The sequence below is a fragment of the Lampetra planeri genome, chromosome 4 (assembly GCF_965212315.1).
Source record: "Lampetra planeri chromosome 4, kcLamPlan1.2.h2, whole genome shotgun sequence".
In the NCBI taxonomy this organism is placed as follows: domain Eukaryota; kingdom Metazoa; phylum Chordata; class Hyperoartia; order Petromyzontiformes; family Petromyzontidae; genus Lampetra; species Lampetra planeri.
Genome location: NC_136110.1, coordinates 8,933,158 through 8,953,846, shown reverse-complemented (window position 1 = coordinate 8,953,846; position 20,689 = coordinate 8,933,158). Strand labels below are relative to the sequence as shown.

Here is a 20,689-nt window from a genome sequence, read left to right as displayed (position 1 = left end):
TATGTCTTCTAAAATTGTTTCCCACTGCAGTAAGGTTTCCCCGAGATGCGATTTTAATTTAAACGGCACTGTCACGTATCCTGTCATGTGTGCCAAAGCTGTGTGCACAACTTTGAAATTTGTGACGAGTTTAACATTTTACTTAACAATGGAATTGTACTGCATTGCATCGCTAAGGGGAAAGGCACCTCAGTGTGTATAAATCAAGTTGACAAGATTAATTATGATGCAGTTCTTCTGCATTGCTTGTGCGGTACAGATGTTTACACAAAAATGCTCCCACTAGAGTGCTGAACAATGCAGACTATCAGCTGATAACCACTGCCCTCTGCTGCACAACAGACGCAGCAATGCAATCCAAACAATATTGCAAGGTAACACACGCTTAAAATTATACTTCTAATTTAAGTGGATGTCAATAAGCAATTTGCAAGGAATTGATGAAAGTATGAACCAATCTATGCGTATACTACATGCTGGTGCCAGATAGCATGCCAAGCGCGATAGTGTTATTGCACGCAAACACAGACAGTAAACACTCAACTTCTTCAAATAGCAGCAAAGTGGCCGGATAACTACCGCAGAAAGTGGACAATATCTCGGTGACAATGTTTAATTTAAAGCTGTATAGCCTAGCCCCATGCATTTTCTTCGACCGGAGCCAGGAATGTGTAGTGCACCCGTGTTGAACTCATAATGGACTTTATTACTTTTAACAGAATTCACGACGAACAATAAATGGGCAAATGCGCTGTACAAGATGCCATCCAGGATAACTAAAATTGAGTTGTCGTGATTTGCACCTCGAAGGTGGCGATTTCGACAAGGGTTTAGATTTAAATTTCGATTTAAAGCTTTCGTGACTGCAGGGATTCATCTTCTTGGTTCTTTCGGTGAAGTCACGTAGAAGGGAAATAATAAAATAATAAAAAAATAAAACATTATAAAATAATGATTATGTTTTAGATTTAATTGCGATTTGCATTTATATTTTAGATTGCGCTTAAATGCACCACAAGTAAGCTCATATGGTACATTCTACAAGGATAGAAACGGGGTAAGACAGCAATAAAAATGTAACAGACTTCAGAAAATCCCCAAGGTGAACCCGCCTCAAAATCCATCTTTAGGCTCATTAAAGGTCTACGGGATAAATAGAGATGATTAGAAACGTTATTTGTATGGTAACTGAAGCAAAGCGCATCAAAGCTGCATAACATTAATAACTGCATGTGTGTGTGTGTGTGGCGTCTGTTTCCCCAGATAAAGACTCCATATCGATTAATAGCAGCAAAAGCGCCTCCTTGGAACGTCGTAGCAATGACGGGGAAGATCAAGTAAGGATGCAAATGAAACAAACAAAACTTGCAGAGGTTAGGTGCTCACATTTCTCTTAGTTGTTGTTTAACCACAGCACCGGTCTGTACACAGCTCATTTGACTTCGTAATAGTGATTGAAAGTATCTCTCTAATCTCCAATTATGATGGACATAGCAAACATGTGCGTAATCTATCATCAGGCTAAGCTTTCAACCAAAGTGGCAGCTGCTGTTTTTGCTCATGTCCATATATTTAAATGGTAAAGTTGTGAATGTGTGTCTGTTCAAAATGTTTAGCATACTTCCCGACATGCAACATACTGAAAATTTGCCATGTGGGGGTACTTTCCAGACTGTACACCATGCAAAAATTATAAAAATACACTTTTGATTTTTTTTGGGGGGGGGGTGGGGGGGAGCTCAATAATACATATATTTTTTGCACGGCAAGTGAGCTGTGACGTCAAATCTCTCACGTGACCCGCGCACGTGGAAGCGTAACGCATTGTAGTGTAGCGGTTAGCGCGCTGCGCTACGAACCCGTCGACCTGAGTTCGATTCCCGCTCACGGCCACCACCGGTGACGATTATTTTAACCGGTCCTGGGCCCTCCTCTAGGTCGACTTAGCCTCAAACGAGTATGTGGTGTGGTTTGTGAACATCGCCACTGGGGAGACAAAGGCGGCCGGGCGTGGTGAATCCAAGTCCCGGGCAAAGTCGGGTAGTAAAGCTCGTTCAACTATAAAGAGCAGCTGCACCATACCGAATGCTCTTCCCTGTATTTTTTTTATATTAAGAAAGCAGAACGCATTTACATTGTGTATTTTTTGATACAGTGTTGTACAAAACTACAGTGTATGTGTTTATATGTGGGAGTGTAGTGGGTAGGGAACTGGTGCGGTGTACAAACATTGCCACGAGGGAGACAAAGGTGGCCAGGCGTGGTGCTGACCACCCACCCCTCCGTGCGCTGTGCCGGCCTTCATAGGTGCTGTCTAACAGAACTTGCCCCAACAGTCTGTTCAGCTTATATGGGGGTTCATTGTGTATCTATGTCTTAATATTCGTGAAACTCTTCCAATGTATGGTGGAATATTTATCAACCAATCCAAGATTCATGTAAGACGGGTACATATGTAATTTAATTTAACCTGAATTGTTTAAACCATTCTGATTCATAATAGATATTTCGCTTTGGCCTGAAAATGAATCATGAATCATTCTATTGGCTGCATAATCCTACGTATTAAATTAATTGTGGTGTTGCAAAAAGTCAAATGCAGTAATCTGTCTAATCATTCCACATATCTTGCAATAGATCAATTAATTAGACTATGGCCTTCGAGCTTGGACAAGCAATTAATATTAATATTTAGGCTATTCCATTATTATACAAAAGGTCAATGTTCCATTTGCCAATGCCGATTGTAACTTGCCCCGAAAGTTCGTCGCGGGGTTAGCTGCGTACGTGACCCACGCAAGCATTTGGAAAGCGATGCATTTTGTCAAAGCTCAGCTGTAATGTACATTTCTGCTGGCCACTTTCATTTTTAGAGTTATATTTATCCTTGTCCATTTTCTGACTCGTTATCTGAGACTTTTGTTCAGTGTATATTTTCCATCTTTAGCGTTTTATACGTTGGTAAACAAATACTTGTCGCTTAAACATCACATTATTTAACTGCATAGCGATCCACATTCACTTATTTGGAAAACAACGTAGAATAGAACCAAAATTATAAAATCTCAAAACAATGTCCAACAATGAGGTTAACATTTTTATACAAAATTCACACTTTCACAGCAAAGCCCCATTTTGTTATAATCGCTGTGCATATTCCTGCCCTGAAGAAGTTAAGTCATCTGAAACTTGACTCACACATGTAATAAATGGAGTCGCACATTAAGATTATATATGCTGTCAGATTAACTTTGCATTGACAAATAATTTTGACATGTGTTGCAGGAGGACTACGTAGTTCCCGTTGAAAATGTGCCAAACGAAAGTTGTAAGTTTGACTTTTACTCTCAATTTGCAAAAATATGCACATATACAGTTCATGCAACCATCTAACCATGAATAGTAGTACCGAGTCTCATTGGATCTCAGAAGCTAAGCAGTATTGAGTCCGGTTAGAACTTGGACGGGAGAGTATCTGGGAATAACAGGCGGGCCAATGCACATCACGGAGATGAAGGAAGGCATTTATACTTGTGAAGTAAGATGCAACTGGAATCACTTCATACATGGGGAACAGTCAGTCATGGGCAGAGCAGAAGAGGAAAGTCTTGACCCCTGACTTGTACAGGGGGCAGGGAGTCAACAGCACGCACGACCACCATGGGCAGGGCATTCCAGAGTGACCTCCCAACGAGTGCAAGTTGAATTTTGATTTAAAGCTTTCGTGACTGCAGGGATTCATATTCTTGGTTCTTTCGGTAAAGTCACGTAGAAGGGAAACGTCGTGAGAATTGTATTGTTTCATATTTCTATTACTTTATTGTTTCCCTTCTACGTGACTTTACTGAAAGAACCAAGAATATGAGTGCAAGTTGGTTAACGGTTTTGCCGGAAGGCCTTGGTTGCTGGTGCAGTGCAGACCGCACGAAGTGGGAGTAAAGGAAGATGAGAGCGGACGAGGTCGGCAGGGGAAAAGTTAACAGATTATCTCAAAGATGGTGAGGGTGATCTCGTAGTTTACTTGAGACCGGATTGGACGCAAGTGGGAGGATCCGTGGACTGGAGTGATGTGGGTTTTGCTTAGTTTGGAGGTGAGGGATGTGGGGAGGACGGAGTTGCAGTAAAGGCGAGAAGGGATACAATACATGGGTGAGGGTCTCGGCGGCAGATGGTGAAATGATATGGTGGAAGTGGGAGATGTTGCACAGGTGGAGTTAGGGTGTGCTACAGGATCGAGAGATGTGGGAGGGGAATGAGTTTTGTGGCTCAATGATGACTCCAAGGTTGTGCCAGTTTTTGATGTTGGAGGTGAAGAAGTATACACTTTAAGTTGAGAGTTATTTTTTTTAGGATAACAAGGAATACATCTGTGGAAATGTTTATCTGGATAAACTTTGTACCAGTCCATAATCAGATAAGATGAAGGCAGGATTCGTGAGTGGATAGTAAGCTTATGTAAGCTTTTGCTGCTGCAAGGTGGCCAGGAGATGCCAATACAGCAACAGATTCTTCAAACCATCTGTGCGGATTTATTTGTGTATACATGTGGGTTATCTCTGGGTACTCCGTTTCCTTCCACAGGCTAAACGCGCATTAATGAAATTAGTCTTCATACATAGTGGTGCTTTTTCCGGGTATATAAAATGAGATATGCATTGGACACATTTAACATGGGTTTAGGCATCGTGAGTATGTCAAATAAAGCAGCAGTGCATCTTTCACAATTGGTTTGGTAGGATTGAGATTTTGGAGGAAATTAATTTGTATATATCAGCATGTGGGATATTCCCCGCAACATTTACACATTCTAGCAGAGCTATGAAATATTATGCTTACAAAGCGTAAGCAATCAATAAAATGTGAAGGCGCAGCCCTGCAATTTCTTGCTCATGCCACTGTTGGTGGAAGGACCTCCACTCAAGGGAGCTCAGAGAGCCCCTCTAAGAGGGTGTTCTGACCTCCTCTTCCACGCTGGCTAAACGTCTTGGAAGAGATGGTAGGGAGCACCTTCACTTTATTCTAATGAATATTATACAAAACATGTATAACATTAGGGCACTTACTGTGATGTAACAAATTCTATTATGTTTTAATGGTGTGACTTGCTTTCAAAAAATAATTATTTTCGTTGAATGTTATATGTTCCAGTTCTTTCAAGTGACCATGACTTCAACCACTAACATAAAGACTCTTCTCCAGGTTTTCTCAAAGGCGAACCTTCACTGTCAATGAGGCCAGGAACCAGACTCAAGCCACACGAAAAGCCCACAACCCCATATACATATTCGCTGCCACCCAAGCCTGTACCTGATCGGCTGCCTTCCCTCCACAAGCCGTTCCTCCCTTCCACACCCAAACCTGGTTCAGACAACTTGCAGGCTTTCCTCAAGACCCGTTCCTTGGAAAAATCTATCCAACACAGCAGCAACATCGCAACGAATCCCAATCACACTTTGCCCAATAGCTTCAAAGTGAGCTCCCCGACTCATCCAAAACTCTCTTCCGCCAGAGCTCATCCTCTGCACCTCAACGCGAACATTCCAGCAACCGTCCCTCGACCCAAACCAACTCCCAACATGATCTCTGCACCACATATGACAGCTACCCACCTGGGGGGCGCTCCCAAGTGCCCCCCAAAGCCAAGCTTCAATGCAGACGCTCCACCGTCGCAGGCCATCCCAGGCGGGAGTGGCCCTCCCCCTCCCTTCGGACGCAAGGTTAACAATGGCCACGGGGGCTTTTCGTTACCCATCCCTGAGAAACCGCTCAAACCGAAGGGTTACCCGACCACAGCGCATGCCACCATGCATGCGCCACCACCCGTCCAGGCTGGCCACAGGAACCAGCAGCGTAAGGTCTCACACGAGGGTTTCGCGCAGCCAATGTTCCCGCCGCGGCCCCAGCACACATCTCACCAAGATGGCGCCTGCAGGGACTCAGAGTCAAGTACGTTTCCATTGTTAAATCTGGGTTCTTCGTGGAATTGCCACCTCCGATCGATGTACAAAAAGTGCAGCCGTGTTATGGGAAAAATAATATCTCACAATATATAGAGGGAGGGAGTATAACTGCATTTGAATGCATTGTCTTGAGTAGTGTAATTGCAGTATTATGCAACTGATAATTGATTTACACATTTCGGAGTACAACTACCTCAAAAAAAGGTCAATATTGGGAAAACCAGGGCAGGTGGCAACCCTAGTTTTTCTATTGAGGGTGAGCTAATGTTTGCTTTGCAAGTGGAGCCAATGACCAAATGAGAGAAGCAAAAGGTTTCACACAGCAGGATTACAATAATCCGTGTTTTTCTTACAGACAGTGATGATTATGAGACCCCCAATGAAGAAGAGGTAGGCAACACATTTAAAAAGTACCTCGTCCACCTTTCTGTAGAAATTTGCTTTTAATGGTATAAGAATATGTATTAATACATGACAATGTTCGTCGTGATGCAAACAATCAGAGGGTCTATCTTTTACAGACATATTTGCCTGTTACAAGATATAAAAACATAATATGTGAATCACAAATCACAATATATTATTGGTTCTTTCGATAAAGTCACGTGACTTTACCAAAAAAACCAAGAATATGAATCCCTGCAGTCACGAAAGCTTTAAATCACAAATCACAATGTTTATAATGATGCATAAAATGGCCCATGTTAGAGAGGTACATTGCATTGGCTAGATGTTAATATTTTAAAGGCCATAAAATGTGCCTTTTGCTTATAAATACATCACTTCTTATTTTTACAGCAGAAGGAGATTCCACAAAAGATCAACGATCACATGAACAGGTAAGTGGTAGGGGAAGGTAAGCTGCCATATTATTTGGACGTGTGTAGCTCAGGAAAGCAAGTAGAAAAGAATACGGCTGTCGTTGGGTTCACAGTTGTGTTTTTCGGGTTGTACCGCGTGCTGTTCAGTCACTGTTTTGAATGACACGCGGTACAAGCCAAAAACACATTGGGTAGCGAGGCAGACATGTTAACTACCTCGCCTGGTATCCAGGAGCTCGTGGGTTCCGATCCCGACCCTGACTGCCTGGATATTCGGAGTTTTCATGTTCTCCCCGTGGTGTTGTGCATTTTCTCTGGGTCCTCTGGTTTTTACCTCCACATTTAGAAACACGCGTTTAGAGTATTTGGCTGCTATAAATTTCCGCGTGATAAGCCACTTCGTTGAGCTATCATTTGTGGCCAAGTCGCTTCTGAAAAGAGCTACATAGCTCAGTGGGCCTTACCTGGTAAAATACAAAAAACTTTTAAGAAGCTGCTGACCTTTGGATGGAGGTGCACCTAATGGATGCAATAGAAGGCACCAGGAAAGCATTATACGTTTAACCAGGAGGAACAGGTTGCGATGAGTGGGACGCGTGTGCACAGTGGAGATGGGCAGGTCATTCGGACAGGTATTGGAGTGGCACCCTGTGACCTAAAGCCCAGGTGAGATACTGGAAGTCCAGACCTTGGAGGGAATGTCAACTTTGCAACGGCTACGAAGTCCAAGAGAAGAAAGATAGTAATGAGGATATCAGCAGCATTAATTGTGATGACTTCGTGACCTTGATCTTGACATTCCAGCTTAGTTGAATGAACATCAATCTATGCAATGTCTATGTAGTGGTGGTGCGGACGCGCGCCCGCAGTGAGAGATCACAGGGCGGCGCGGGGTGCGTGGTTGGGCACGCGATGTAGGCGTGGTGTTGACGCGCGCGCCGGGAGTGAGAGATTACGGGGCGGCGCGGGGTGTGTGGTTGTGCGCGCTGACACAAGGTGGGAAAGAGGATCGTGGGCAGCGCGCAGTGATTGGTCAACTGGGGTGGGTGCTTTCAGCGACGTCCGCATGAAGGACTATAAAGGGGGATGCGCGGGAGCACTCGGGGAGTTGTTAACCAGTCGAAGACCGAAGACGGAGGTAGGCCCTGAGACCCCTAGTCCCGCTGTCCTTGTGAGGGCCGGGGCCCTGTGTGGCTCGGAGGCGAGACTGTGGGACCCGTGGTCTGACGTCCCTGTGGACCGAGACTGTGGGACCCGTGGTCTGACGTCCCTGTGGACCGAGACTGTGGGACCCAGAGTCGAGACGGACACCCCGGCTGGGTGTGTTCCGAGAGGCTACGGGGCATAAGAGCCCGTGTGGATGTAGCCGGGGGAACCCTGTGGGTTAAGGCTGGAGTTATCCACCCGTGTAATATAAGTTGGTGTTAATAAAAGAGTGTGCTACCCGTAAGGTCGTCTCCCACCAAGTTCCTACATTACAACTGGCGTCAGAAGTAAACCTGTCTTCAAAAGGATGGATACTAGGAAGACTACCCGTACCCACGAGCGAGATCGGGAAGACGACGGCGTACCGGAGCCACAAACCTCGGAAGGAGAGGACGAGGAGTTGCCGCCGATGCAGCACTTCGCGGCGATGGCCGACGCTCCGCTCGCCTCCGACACCAGCCTACAGGATGCACACTCCCGCCTGGCGGAGTTGCTGCTCGCCGCCGCTTCAATTTTGGTGGAAATCACCGTTTCAGCAGGCGGAAGGACGACTACGAGGTTGGAGGAGGGAGCGCGGCCGGAGGAATCCCGCCAGAATGCGCTTCGCGCCGAAAGTTTTAAAATTGGCGCCATTTTTGAGGGTCCACCATCGGTTGGCGGGAAGCGTGGACACCACGTGGTCGGAGACCTCCACTCTGCACAGCCCGCGTCATCGGCGCGCGCCAGAGCTCTCCACCATGCGCCTGCCGACGGAGCCGACATTTTCGTCAACCACAGCGGCGCGCGGGAAAAGCATTCCTCGGAGGACGACGACCAGGTCTTCCAGCAACGACTGCCCGCGCTGACGGCGTTCAAGACAGACGGGGGCGACTGGGGGGCCTTCCAACGAAGGTTCCTCGCACATCAAGAAATGTTGGGGTGGTCCGACACCACTGCCCTACGCGCGCTGCCAGCGACGCTCGACGACGACGCGCTTGCGGCCTTCACATCCGCCCCAAGGTCGTCCCGCTCAATGCTCCAGGCCGCGCTACATCTAATGGCTAAGGTGTTCGGACCGCCCTCGACCTGTCGCCACCAGTTCTACGAACGGCGCAAGATGGTTGGAGAAACTACGCTCGCCTATCGCACGGCGCTGCTCGCCCTGGCGGACGCTGCTTTTCCCCGCATGGACAAGGAGGGGAAGGACGCCATGGTGACAGAGCAGCTGCTGGCGTTGGCTCACGACCTGGGAGTCCCCATCAATACGGCGGACGAAATGGACATCTGCTCCTTGGGGATTGCTACAAGTATTCACGCACACGAGGTCCTCAAGCGCAAGCGGACGGTCGTCTGTGCATCGGCGGGGATCGCGGCACCTGCCGCCACGGTCGCCGAGCCTCAGACTGCTACGGCTCGGGAGGAGGCCTTCACCGTGTCGAGACCGGGGGAGTGGAGAGCGGGAGGTCGTTCGCCCACACGTTCGTCCCGCAAGCTGGAGCAACCGAAACCCATGACATCCCTCGTCATGTGTTACAACTGCGGCCTTCGGGGTCACGTCGCGGCCGGGTGCCGGGCTCCGCGTCAGCGCGCCACGGGACCACGTCCGGACGACGACCAAGGCCCCAAGTCGTCCCAGCTAACCCCGGCAAGTCGCGGCACCCCACACGCTCGGTCCACATACACGGCACACTCGGGTCGCCGCTTCGCGGTGGGGGGACCGCGTATGGGTACCGGGGATTCGGTTCGGCGAGGGGGTTCGTACACGGCCCGAAAGCAGTCGAATGGTCCGAATTGGCCCACAGGATAGTGGCTGCGTCGGCCGGGTCGTCCGTGGTAACGGGTTTTATTGACGAGGTTGAGGTCCGGGTGCTGGTGGACACGGGTGCGTCAGCCACTATCATTTCGGACCTTATTTATAACATCCTTCCCATCCAATGTCGACCCCTTTTGCCGGTGGACATACCATTTTACGCGGCGAACGGGGGATCCTTGGGAATCATCGGACAGATTCGGGCGACTATTTGTATTGGCGATATCAAATTGGCGGGTCCTATTTTTGTATCATCATCTCTGGCAGTTCCTTGTTTACTGGGTACGGACTTTCTGGCTAAAATGCCCATCAAAATTCTCATCGATCAGGCCTGCATTGAGCTTCCATCGGGAAGGCGGGTTGCATTTTTGACGAGTCCTACAAAAATACACACGGTTTGTGCGACGGTTCAGGCGCTGGCAACTCAGACTGTACGGGTACCCCCGGGATCGCAAATGTTGGTACCCCTTCGATTGAGGAAACCCCTCGGGGTGGATGCGGCGGGACAGGGTGTTCTGTTGGGGCCGTCAAACAGAGCTGTTGGGGGCCTCGACTTAGCGGTAGCTCAGACCATGGTGCGGGCGGACAGTGAGCCGTTCGTTATGGTTCTGAATACGGGGTCGCGGCCAGCCGTAATTACACAGGGCACGGTGCTGGCTCACGCGGCGCCGCTACCCGTCGATAAACAGCTCGTTGCACACGCGGATTCGGGCCTCGATACGCATCCTCCATTTGAGGAGGGGACAGAGTGGTTGGACTCGTTGTGTGCTGGGTCTGGTAACTTGTCTAGTGTGCAGTTGGGAGCGTTGAGGGGCTTGCTACTCGAATTCGCTGACGTGTTTAGCAGACACAAGTACGATATTGGCTGCACAGACCTGTTGCGCCACCACATAGCGACGGGTGACGCGGCCCCTATTCGGCAGAATCCCTTCCGGCTCAGCCCAGCCGAGAAGGAGCATGTGCAGTCGGCTGTTAATGACATGTTGGCGGCCGACATCATTTCGCCCTCTTCCAGTCCATGGGGTGCTCCCATCGTCCTTGTTAAAAAACAGGACGGGTCCTTGCGGTTCTGTGTGGATTTCCGCCGCCTAAACAAAATCTCAATGGCCGACGCGTATCCACTCCCCAGGATGGATGAGTCGCTGGATGCCTTGGCGGGAGCACAGTTTTTTTCGACGCTTGACCTGCTTTCGGGATTTTGGCAATTGCCCCTCGATGACGAATCGAAACCAAAGACCGCTTTCCGGACACCAGGAGGCCTATTTGAATTCAATCGATTGCCCATGGGCTTACATTCCGCTCCCGCCACGTTCCAGAGGCTCATGGAATTGGTTTTGTCAGGACTCCAATGGGACACCTGTTTGATTTACCTCGATGATATCATCGTTTTCAGCCGTACTTTCGAGGAGCACCTCCAGCGACTGAGAGCGGTGTTCCTCAGGATGCGTTCCGCTAAATTAAAATTTAAACCGGCGAAATGTTACCTGCTTCGGGAATCGGTCAGGTACTTGGGGCATATCGTTGGCCGTTCAGGGATCTCTACAGACCCTGCTAAGACGCACTGCGTCAGCTCATGGCCAACGCCAACCTCAGTCACTGAAGTCCGCAGCTTCATAGGATTCGCCTCCTACTACCGCCGTTTTGTCGAACATTTTACCACCATAGCCAGGCCCCTGCACGCTTTGACGGCTAAAGGAGTAAGGTTTCACTGGGGGCCGGAAGAGGAGGCTGCGTTCTGCTCCCTTCGAGACGCCTTGGTGCGGGCTCTCCCCTTGTGTTACCCTGATTTCACGCAACCGTTCCTGCTTGACACGGATGCCAGTAACACGGGTATCGGGGGAGTGCTCTCACAGGTGGTCGGGGGGGTCGAACGGGTGGTCGCCTACGGTAGCAGAGTTTTGTCACCTGCGGAACAACGCTACTGTGTAACACGTCGTGAATTGCTAGCGATCGTTTTTTTTATACAGCAATTCAGGCCGTATCTCTACGGCCGTCATTTTACTGTTCGTACGGACCACGCGGCTCTCCAATACGCTATGCGGGTGGCGCAACCCTCCGGCCAATTGTCCCGATGGCTGGAGGTCCTCCAAGACTACCAATTCACGACGATTTACCGTAATGGATTGCGGCACTCGAATGCGGATGCCTTGTCGCGATTGCCGCCCCGCTCGGAATGCGCATGTCTTCTGGGATCGGCGCGGTGTAAACCCCCTGTCGCCGTCCCCGCGGAAGTTTTGCTCGCCGCCACTGACGCCCCGGGGGTCGACGCGCCCGCCGCTCCCACAGGGAGGGACTCGTTACTAGCGTTGCCTCTTATCGAGTGGGGCCGTCTCCAAATGGCCGACAGCTCCCTACTCACGCTGCGTCGGAAGGCTGACGCTCCCGGGGGGGGGGAGATGCGGGTCGGTTCCTGGGTGGTCAGACAGGGCCTCCTGATGAAGTGGGACAACATGTCTCGGCGTCATGCGCTCGTTGTGCCATTTGCTATGCGGGGTAGGGTCGTTCTGGCTGCTCACGAACGACTCATGCATTTGGGATTTCACAAAACGCTCGCCCTAATCCAACGGGACTATTATTGGCCGGGTATGGGCAACGACGTGGCAAACATCCTTAAGGGATGTGTGGGGTGCGCCCAAAGGAAACCGCCACCAATAGCGGCTAATCCACCGCTACAATCCATTCAGGTTTCGCGCACAAACGAACTGGTTGCGCTCGACATCTTGGGGCCCTTTCCCGCTACACCTAGGGGTAATAATTACCTGCTGGTTGGCGTAGAATACTTCACCCGATGGCCCATGGCATGGCCACTCGCCAACCAGTCGGCTGCGGCAGTGGCGGACGCCTTTGTCCAGGGCTATGTTTTGGACAAAGGCGCCCCCGAACGCTTGCTGACGGACCAAGGGAAGAATTTTTCGAGCGTGTTGTTGCGTGAGGTGTGCGACCTGTTGGGTACAAAGAAAGTGCGTACCTTCCCGTACCACCCGCAGACTGATGGAATGGTTGAACGTCTGAACAGGACGATTACTTCTATGCTGTGCCAACAGGTTTGCAACAATCAGGTTGATTGGGACTTACAGGTACCTGGGGTACTCGCGGCCTATCGAATGGCCCCTCATGCGGCGACGGGGTTTTCCCCATTTTTTCTCATATATGGGCGGGAGGCCGATCCGGCCATGGATGTCCAACTGGGGATTTCCCAGCCACGTGCGAAATCTTAATTGGCCGACCACATCAAATTTAATATCGCCAAACTGGCTGAAGCGCGAGAGGCTGCGAGGTTGAATTCGAGGTCTCGCCAGATCGCTAACGAAAGATTGCATGAACAAAAGGTGTATACGCACGATTGGAAACCAGGCGATAAGGCCTGGCTGCACTGTCCACATGCACCGTTGGCTACGTCCCCTAAATTGTTGAGACCATGGAGGGGACCGGTGGAAATTGTGCGTGTTGCACGACCTCAGAGTATCCAGATTAAATGGGAAAAACGCCGTTGGTACGTACACCCCTCCCGGCTGAAACCCTTCGCGGCACCGCATGGCCTCCCTTTGTGCCGTAACGACCGAGCGTGTGATGTGGCCGTCGACTCGGGGAGGGATGTGTCGCAGGCTGATCCTCACGTGTCTCCACCTGACCCACTCCCAGGTGTCTCGGACCTGACGGCTGTTGACCGTCAGGAACCGGAACCTCGCGGCACGCGCGGATCTCCGATGCCTGCCCCGTGCCTTCCTGGACTGCCGGCACCACCGGACGGTCAACCGCGTCTGGTGCCGTACGACGGACCGGCCAGGCGGACTCGTGCTAAGACACAACACTTTTCATGAAAAAAAAAAAACGAGCTCGCCGCCGCGTTCCCCTTCTGCCCGGTGTAATGTCCCGTTCAAGGGGCGCTCGGAAATGAAGGGACGCTGCACGAGTCATTTTTTTGCATACACATTTATTGTTGTCGCCCGCCGCGTTGTACATATTGTTCTTGTTGTGTTGTGTTGTTGTTGTTGTTGCTTGTGTTACGGGACACACACGGGGGGGGGGGGGTAATAAGATTTTTTTTATAGCAGCCGGGTCGGCTGCGAGCTATGTGGTAGGGGGTGATGTAGTGGTGGTGCGGACGCGCGCCCGCAGTGAGAGATCACGGGGCGGCGCGGGGTGCGTGGTTGGGCACGCGATGTAGGCGTGGTGTTGACGCGCGCGCCGGGAGTGAGAGATTACGGGGCAGCGCGGGGTGCGTGGTTGTGCGCGCTGACACAAGGTGGGAAAGAGGATCGTGGGCAGCGCGCAGTGATTGGTCAACTGGGGTGGGTGCTCTCAGCGACGTCCGCATGAAGGACTATGAAGGGGGACGCGCGGGAGCACTCGGGGAGTTGTTAAGCAGTCGAAGACCGAAGACGGAGTTCAGAGGTAGGCCCTGAGACCCCTAGTCCCGCTGTCCTTGTGAGGGCCGGGGCCCTGTGTGGCTCGGAGGCGAGACTGTGGGACCCGTGGTCTGACGTCCCTGTGGACCGAGACTGTGGGACCCAGAATCGAGACGGATACCCCGGCTGGGTGTGTTCCGAGAGGCTACGGGGCGTAAGAGCCCGTGTGGGTGTAGCCGGGGGAACCCTGTGGGTTAAGGCTGGAGTTAGCTACCCGTGTAATATAAGTTGGTGTTAATAAAAGAGTGTGCTACCCGTAAGGTCGTCTCCCGCCAAGTTCCTACATTACATCTACACTAAACCCATCATGTTTGCAGTCCAAACAATTGTACACACCACAAGTTGTAAGAGTACGAATTCTAGAAAAGTGAATTCTGACCGTGGCTGGAAAACATTTTGAAAACAAGGGACTAAGTATAATATTGGTCACACTTGTTATTTGTATAGAAACATATAACACAACACTGAAACATGACAAATAATTGAAAACAATTATTAGTAAATTATGGGTAAACATGACATTTAAGTAATGTGATTCAAATAGGCCTACTCGGCCGATAATTCCTCCATTGTCAATAAAATAAGTACAATTTTGCGGGACATAAACAGTGATTGTCCTGTGGTTAGACTGATGCCTGCCATGGGAATGTGGAATTACCATCACAGCATACAATGGCGTCACTATACATGAGTTGTTTTTTGTGTTCGTTTCGTATACACCCCAGTCTATACAACGTTATTTGTTGATTTGGTAACCCTTTTGTGAACCGAGTTCATATGTGCCACTTCCTACGCACAGTGCTTTAGTCAAGTGTGCTTCTTAATTCCTTTGGCGCTTCGCGACTTGTCTCATATACTTGTAACGAGGCGCAACATCAATACGCGATCATTGTCTCTACGAGTACCGTACTATAAAGCTCACTCATGGTCTGCTCCTCGTCCCCTGTCTTGGGGGCAAGGTATCCACACCCAACCCCACCCCCACCATCCAGGCCTGCCCCCCTCGGGCCCCCACCTGTGGACAGGGTGTCTAAACCAAACGCCGCCGGCCGTTCTCTCATCATGAACAAGGAGATCCTGTCCGAGATTAGCGCAATGCCCAGGTTGGTTCCACCTTTGCCCACACAATGTGCCTAGCATCCGACATCCACCTCAGTAAAAGGCCACTGAGATTCGGTGTCCATGTTCGAATGACACCTAGGTAGCCGGGCGGAGGTGGCTCGCATGCCTGTAACCCAGCACTGTGGAGGCGAGGGTTTGGTGGAGCGCACAAATGTTGTGAAACTCCCTTCCCGTGGGTATCGAGGTTTCCATACCATGGCTTACCAGCAGAAGACGGTACAGCAAAGTATGGACTAACATCGTCTGTCCCTTCAGAATGGGATAGCATATTGCCCCCTCGCATGTGTGGGTTTTCGCTTGGTGCTCTGGTTTTCTCCCACATGATTAAACACAACTTAATTGGCTGAAAATATCTAAATATATTATATAGAGGACTGTAGAACTTGGGCCATGGCTAAACTGGATTCTCAAGTGGCCGCAGTCTTGGTCGCCAGTGAAAGCACAAATACATTATTTTATTGAATTGGGCGCTTCACGTAATTTGGAAAAATTCCAGCTACAAGAATGTGACCGCTTTGCGTCGCTCGCAAGGCACTTGGGGAAATAGCATCGCCTCTAATGTGGAAAAGAGATCACTGAAAATCACGTGATGAACACAAAGTAGTTCTGTGCGATCGCAACATTTTAAGCCTATTCTGAAACACAGGACAAGTCACTGCTGTGAGAGTCCCAAATGGGCATATTTTCAGAGCATGACATGATGTCAAAAGTACAACTAGAATCTTGACTTAAAGCTTTCGTGACTGCAGGAATTCATAGTTTTTTATTATTATTATTATTTTCTATCTACGTGGCTTTACCGAAAGACCCAAAGAATACAACTAGAATGAACGCAAATAAATATATTATACAAAGGAGGTGACGGAGATATGCAACTCCGAAGTCACCAATTCCTTGTAATGGTTTCATTTATCAATAAACCATCAACTTTACATTGCTGACTAAAAATGTAAAAAGAAAAATTGTTACAAGGCGTGGAACGATGCATCATATTCATTGTTTCATATTTAATTTTAAGCTAAAGAAACATGCATTGACCAAAATGTTAAAAACCTTGAATCGCGACAATGTTATCGAATCACTGGAAGAGTCGAATCATACCACTCTTATCAATTACCATGTCACTGGGATGTACAGACCCAGCTCTGTTAGAGGATAGACACAAACCACTTCCCTGTCATTCACCACAGCACTGGAATACTGCAAAACCCCCATACCCGTATCAGTGACGGGTGTGTCTGTAAGGTGGTATTTTAAGCTTCACATGTGGCAGCTTCCTAATTGTTTCTTTATTTGCAGGTCCCCATTATTGCCCCAGTCTTCAAGGAAACCGGGCCTGCTTTCAGGGAACCAGGCAGGCCACAAACCACACGTGTCCCCTGGCTCCATCAAGGTGATGAATAGCAACCATCGCAATAGACCTTCTTCAGTAGGATTCCTTTTATTTCGTATGGCTGATGTAGATGCAGAGCAATGACTACAATTTCATATTCAGGTGGTCAAGCCAGATATCCGCGTCAGGAGTAGCGGAATGTAATTGCTGTGATGTCTCTTTCGTATTTGCGGATCGGGCATTGCGTCGTTATACGTTGTATGGTCTGTTCTGGATGATCACAGTCGCACATTACTGGAAAGTTTTTAATTTTCCATTTGGTGTCCGCATCTGCCATGGTTTGTGCAGTGGATGTGATTTAGGGTGAACCGTAATTTTCGTGGAATATCAAAACCAGGGATATTCTGCGTTTGGTCTTTCAGTAGGATCATTGATAACAACATCAACTTTGAGCATCAAACAATGCCAATACTTCCCTGTGTGAAGTATTCTCAATTTTTCGTATCAAAATGTGGCATATATATATTTACATTATAGGCTCTCCGAGTCTCGAAACTCTACAAGCACCTCCCATTGGCACGATTGGCTATGTACGGTGCGAAAGAAGTTAAATATACATGCATGCATACAAACTCTTCTTCATGGAAAATTGTGAGCCTTAATTGGGTCATGAATGTTGTCCATGAAAAAAAAAACATGAAATGGTCTGGTACAGACGCTGAATAACGTTTTGCATTTTCCCAAAACAGCAGCACTGCTCCGATTATTTTTGTAGATGCTGAAAAACTTTGCCGACCACGAAAAAAAATTGGAGACGTTCACTGTCACTGACACAGCTGCTCGTGTTTCTTATTCTCAATTTCTAGACTACATTCTTGCCCATGTCAAAATGAGCATCACAGGATGACACTTGTTGACTGTGTTTTTTCGTTGGTTTACAGCTGCACCAACCATCTCCACCCCAGACACATATTAGCAGGCACAAAATAAAACGTCTCGATGTTTCTGGAAAGTAAGCTAAGTTGACATCGGCAGGGCGTGTAAAGCCCGCAGCAATGTTAAATCAAGTCCATTTCTAATCCCCATTTTTATTCTTTTCAGAGATCAGAGGAAGACCAAAGAATGTTTGCAGGTGAGTACATGTTTTATTTCAAATACTGCTGCTCATTTCCCTGAATAACACGTCGGAATTTTTGCACTGTCAACACCACCACTGCAAATTACAGAAAAACAAACATTTCTATTTTTTTACTTTATGGACTTTGTAATACTAGATTATAGAAATGTCAAACGAGCTGTTCTGATGTTCATGACACAAGAGCTTACGTAAAGAAATACAACGTAAACATACGTTATTTTAACATGTAAAAACAATTCAAGTAAAAAAATACAGCACTGATAATGATAATAATCATAAGATGAATGTGTTCTTTGGTAAAATACATAGAGTTGCTATCCATCTCCTACTCTCACTGTTTGGTAATGTTGGGTCAGTGCTTCCAAATATTCTTACTGCCTCTCTTTCATTGATTGATGCCACAATGTGTCCTGAAACAGGTGGCATCAGCACCAAACAAAGTTTGGGACACAGCTCCTCATTCTCAAGCCGTGGAGGAGGAACAGCAGTTGGAGGCCTCTCTCCATCTCCGTGCTCCATACCACCCGTCAGTACAGATTACACCACTCGCAGGGCACTTCACGCTGGGATTGTTTCACTTCACCGGTATCATCAACAGCCACAATCAATCCACTGTTGAATTAAGGCCTCACCAAGCCGTCGCTATCTGTACGTATGTATGCGTGGATGTTTAATTTATTTTGCACCGTACGTAGCTGACTGTAATAATCGTTTCTGCAGGGGAAGGACAACAAACTAAACAAAAAAAGGATTTCTGAAGAAATTAGTTTTCAATCTAGATTTAAAAGTGCATAGCTCCAGTAGCTTTCTAATAGCGCTCACGATCCGACACGATAATTTCATCACTCCATCTTCTATGAGGACGTGCTCTTGGATGCGTTCCATCCCTTCGCTTTCATTCCATTGGCCATCACCTTATGTAGTAATGTGTGCTGCTGAAGCTCATTTTTATTGTTTTTACTTAAGATCATTTAAGGTCAATACCAATTTCTACAATAGAAACCAGTTAATTTTTTTAATCTCATTTTCACAAATTTGTTTGTCGAGCATCTTATAATTTACTCTCCCAACACCAAATATGACTCGGTGCATGATCACTGTGTGATTATCCTAAAATAAGCAAAGCGTTTTTTTTTTACAAAAGTGTTGATTTTTCTTTTACACAAGGAAACAGCTTATTTTAAGTTTTGTAACTTGGGGTGGCGCAATGGCACTGAGAACCCAGCGATCTAGATTAGATTCCCAACGAAGGCGGAACATCAGTGGTGTGATAAAATGGTGGGGGGGGGGCACTATCCAGCAGAATATTGACAAAGGGCTGCTAATGATTTATTTGAACAATAACCTAAGGACTTTCTTAACGTCTACGAGAGAGGGCTGCTTGACCATGCTTCAGCATTGATGGTCCAGTGCAGGTTGGTGAAGACGGAACGAGGCAAACGTGGGCCAGAGATCATGGGAAACGTAGATACCGTCGTGTTAACGGTGAGGAAATTTAAGTGGGCTTCGGCAAAAATGACATCGCTAGAAGAGCACGAATAATGTCCGGTGGATGAGACTGGTGACAATGGTAGTCAAAAGAGAGAAGACACCTCAAAGGATGATAACCACCACAGAGATAAGGAGATTATCTCATTTCCAGGCACGAGATCGATTTAGGCATTATAAGACCAGACCATGAGGAATGGCAACAATGTGGGGAGGTTTTCAACCAGCAGTGGATTTATCTTTTGCTGTTTACGATGATGGTGGATTTTCTCGCCATGCATTTCTTCCACACACTGTGAGCATCGCTCATTAGTCACCAAAACAATGCATGTGCACACAGCATAAATCGGCAACTCCCAAGAATCCAATAATACTCTAATCTGTACAGTAGCATATGGCATAATCAGTCTGATGATACTAATTTTATGACATCTAAATGACGTTGTAATTTGAGGGGGCATTGACACACCAGACATTAGCAGCAATAGCTGCAAGGAGGGGTCTGTGTGTAGAGATAGAACACTATCCTGGGCCACCATTATGAGTTAATTTGCTCTCTGCCAACACTGTGATTCATAATAGAGGTGCTTTGCGTTAGATCGCGTAAATATATAAATGTGTCATTAAAACCAACCACCACCTGACACAGTCAACTAGTAAGGGTTGTCATGTAAACAGAATATGCCGAATCGTCACTAGTACAGCACACCGGTGTGTTGGAGAGGCAAATCCCAACATTTACAATCTGTACGCAGATTGTTGTGGTTTGGCTCTCCAACACGCCGGTGTGCTGTACTAGTGACGAATTGGCATGTTCTATTTACGTAACAAAGCTTACTAATTGGTTTTGACGGGTGGTGGTGGGTTTTAACGACACATTTATATATTTACGCGATCTAACCCAACAAAACCTCTATGATGGATGATATTGGCCACGAAAGCTTCCGTGTTAAACACGGTGATTGCAGCTTTAGATGCAGCATCACATGCCGTGGCATTACCTTAACCGCTTTAACAGACATGCCGTGTGCACATTCACAATCGCATTGTACTAGATCAGGGGTCGGCAACCAAAATAACAAGAAGTGCATTGTTTTTTGCCAATTCTGTAAACAAAAGCCTTTGTATTTAAAGAGCCACAGTGCGAGGAGGACTTAACGACTGAAGTATTTATTCCTTAAATATCCTCATGCAGCTCCTGAGCCCCAGGTTGCTGAGCCCTGCACTAGCTGATTCATTCGGACAAAAAATCTATCCGAATATGTTCATTTGTATTATCCAATAACAGCTGTAAATACTTACCATCGACATGGCCATGAAGGTATCATCCATTCCTGAAGAATTATAATTAGACAGCAGTTTCAACTGCTACGTTAAAATGGTGCAACGTATTCCTTAAGTCTGTTTTAAAACCTACGTTTGA

The 20,689-nt window shown here is 47.8% G+C and overlaps 1 protein-coding gene across 4 annotated transcripts in view; it reads left to right on the top strand.

The window, feature by feature from the left end:
* Nucleotides 1-20,689, top strand: part of LOC144717677 (uncharacterized) — a 54,792-nt gene that overhangs the window by 18,066 nt on the left and 16,037 nt on the right. For 2 of the 4 annotated variants that reach the window (XM_078593222.1, XM_078593220.1), the window contains exons 9-17: nucleotides 1,264-1,373; nucleotides 3,286-3,328; nucleotides 5,200-5,946; nucleotides 6,316-6,350; nucleotides 6,759-6,799; nucleotides 15,145-15,288; nucleotides 16,607-16,700; nucleotides 17,742-17,772; nucleotides 18,198-18,304. In XM_078593222.1, coding sequence (XP_078449348.1) covers nucleotides 1,264-1,373; nucleotides 3,286-3,328; nucleotides 5,200-5,946; nucleotides 6,316-6,350; nucleotides 6,759-6,799; nucleotides 15,145-15,288; nucleotides 16,607-16,700; nucleotides 17,742-17,772; nucleotides 18,198-18,304 — 1,352 coding nt within the window. The remainder of the gene's footprint in view (nucleotides 1-1,263; nucleotides 1,374-3,285; nucleotides 3,329-5,199; nucleotides 5,947-6,315; nucleotides 6,351-6,758; nucleotides 6,800-15,144; nucleotides 15,289-16,606; nucleotides 16,701-17,741; nucleotides 17,773-18,197; nucleotides 18,305-20,689) is intronic. The other 2 variants (XM_078593224.1, XM_078593221.1) reach the window with 2 other exon arrangements.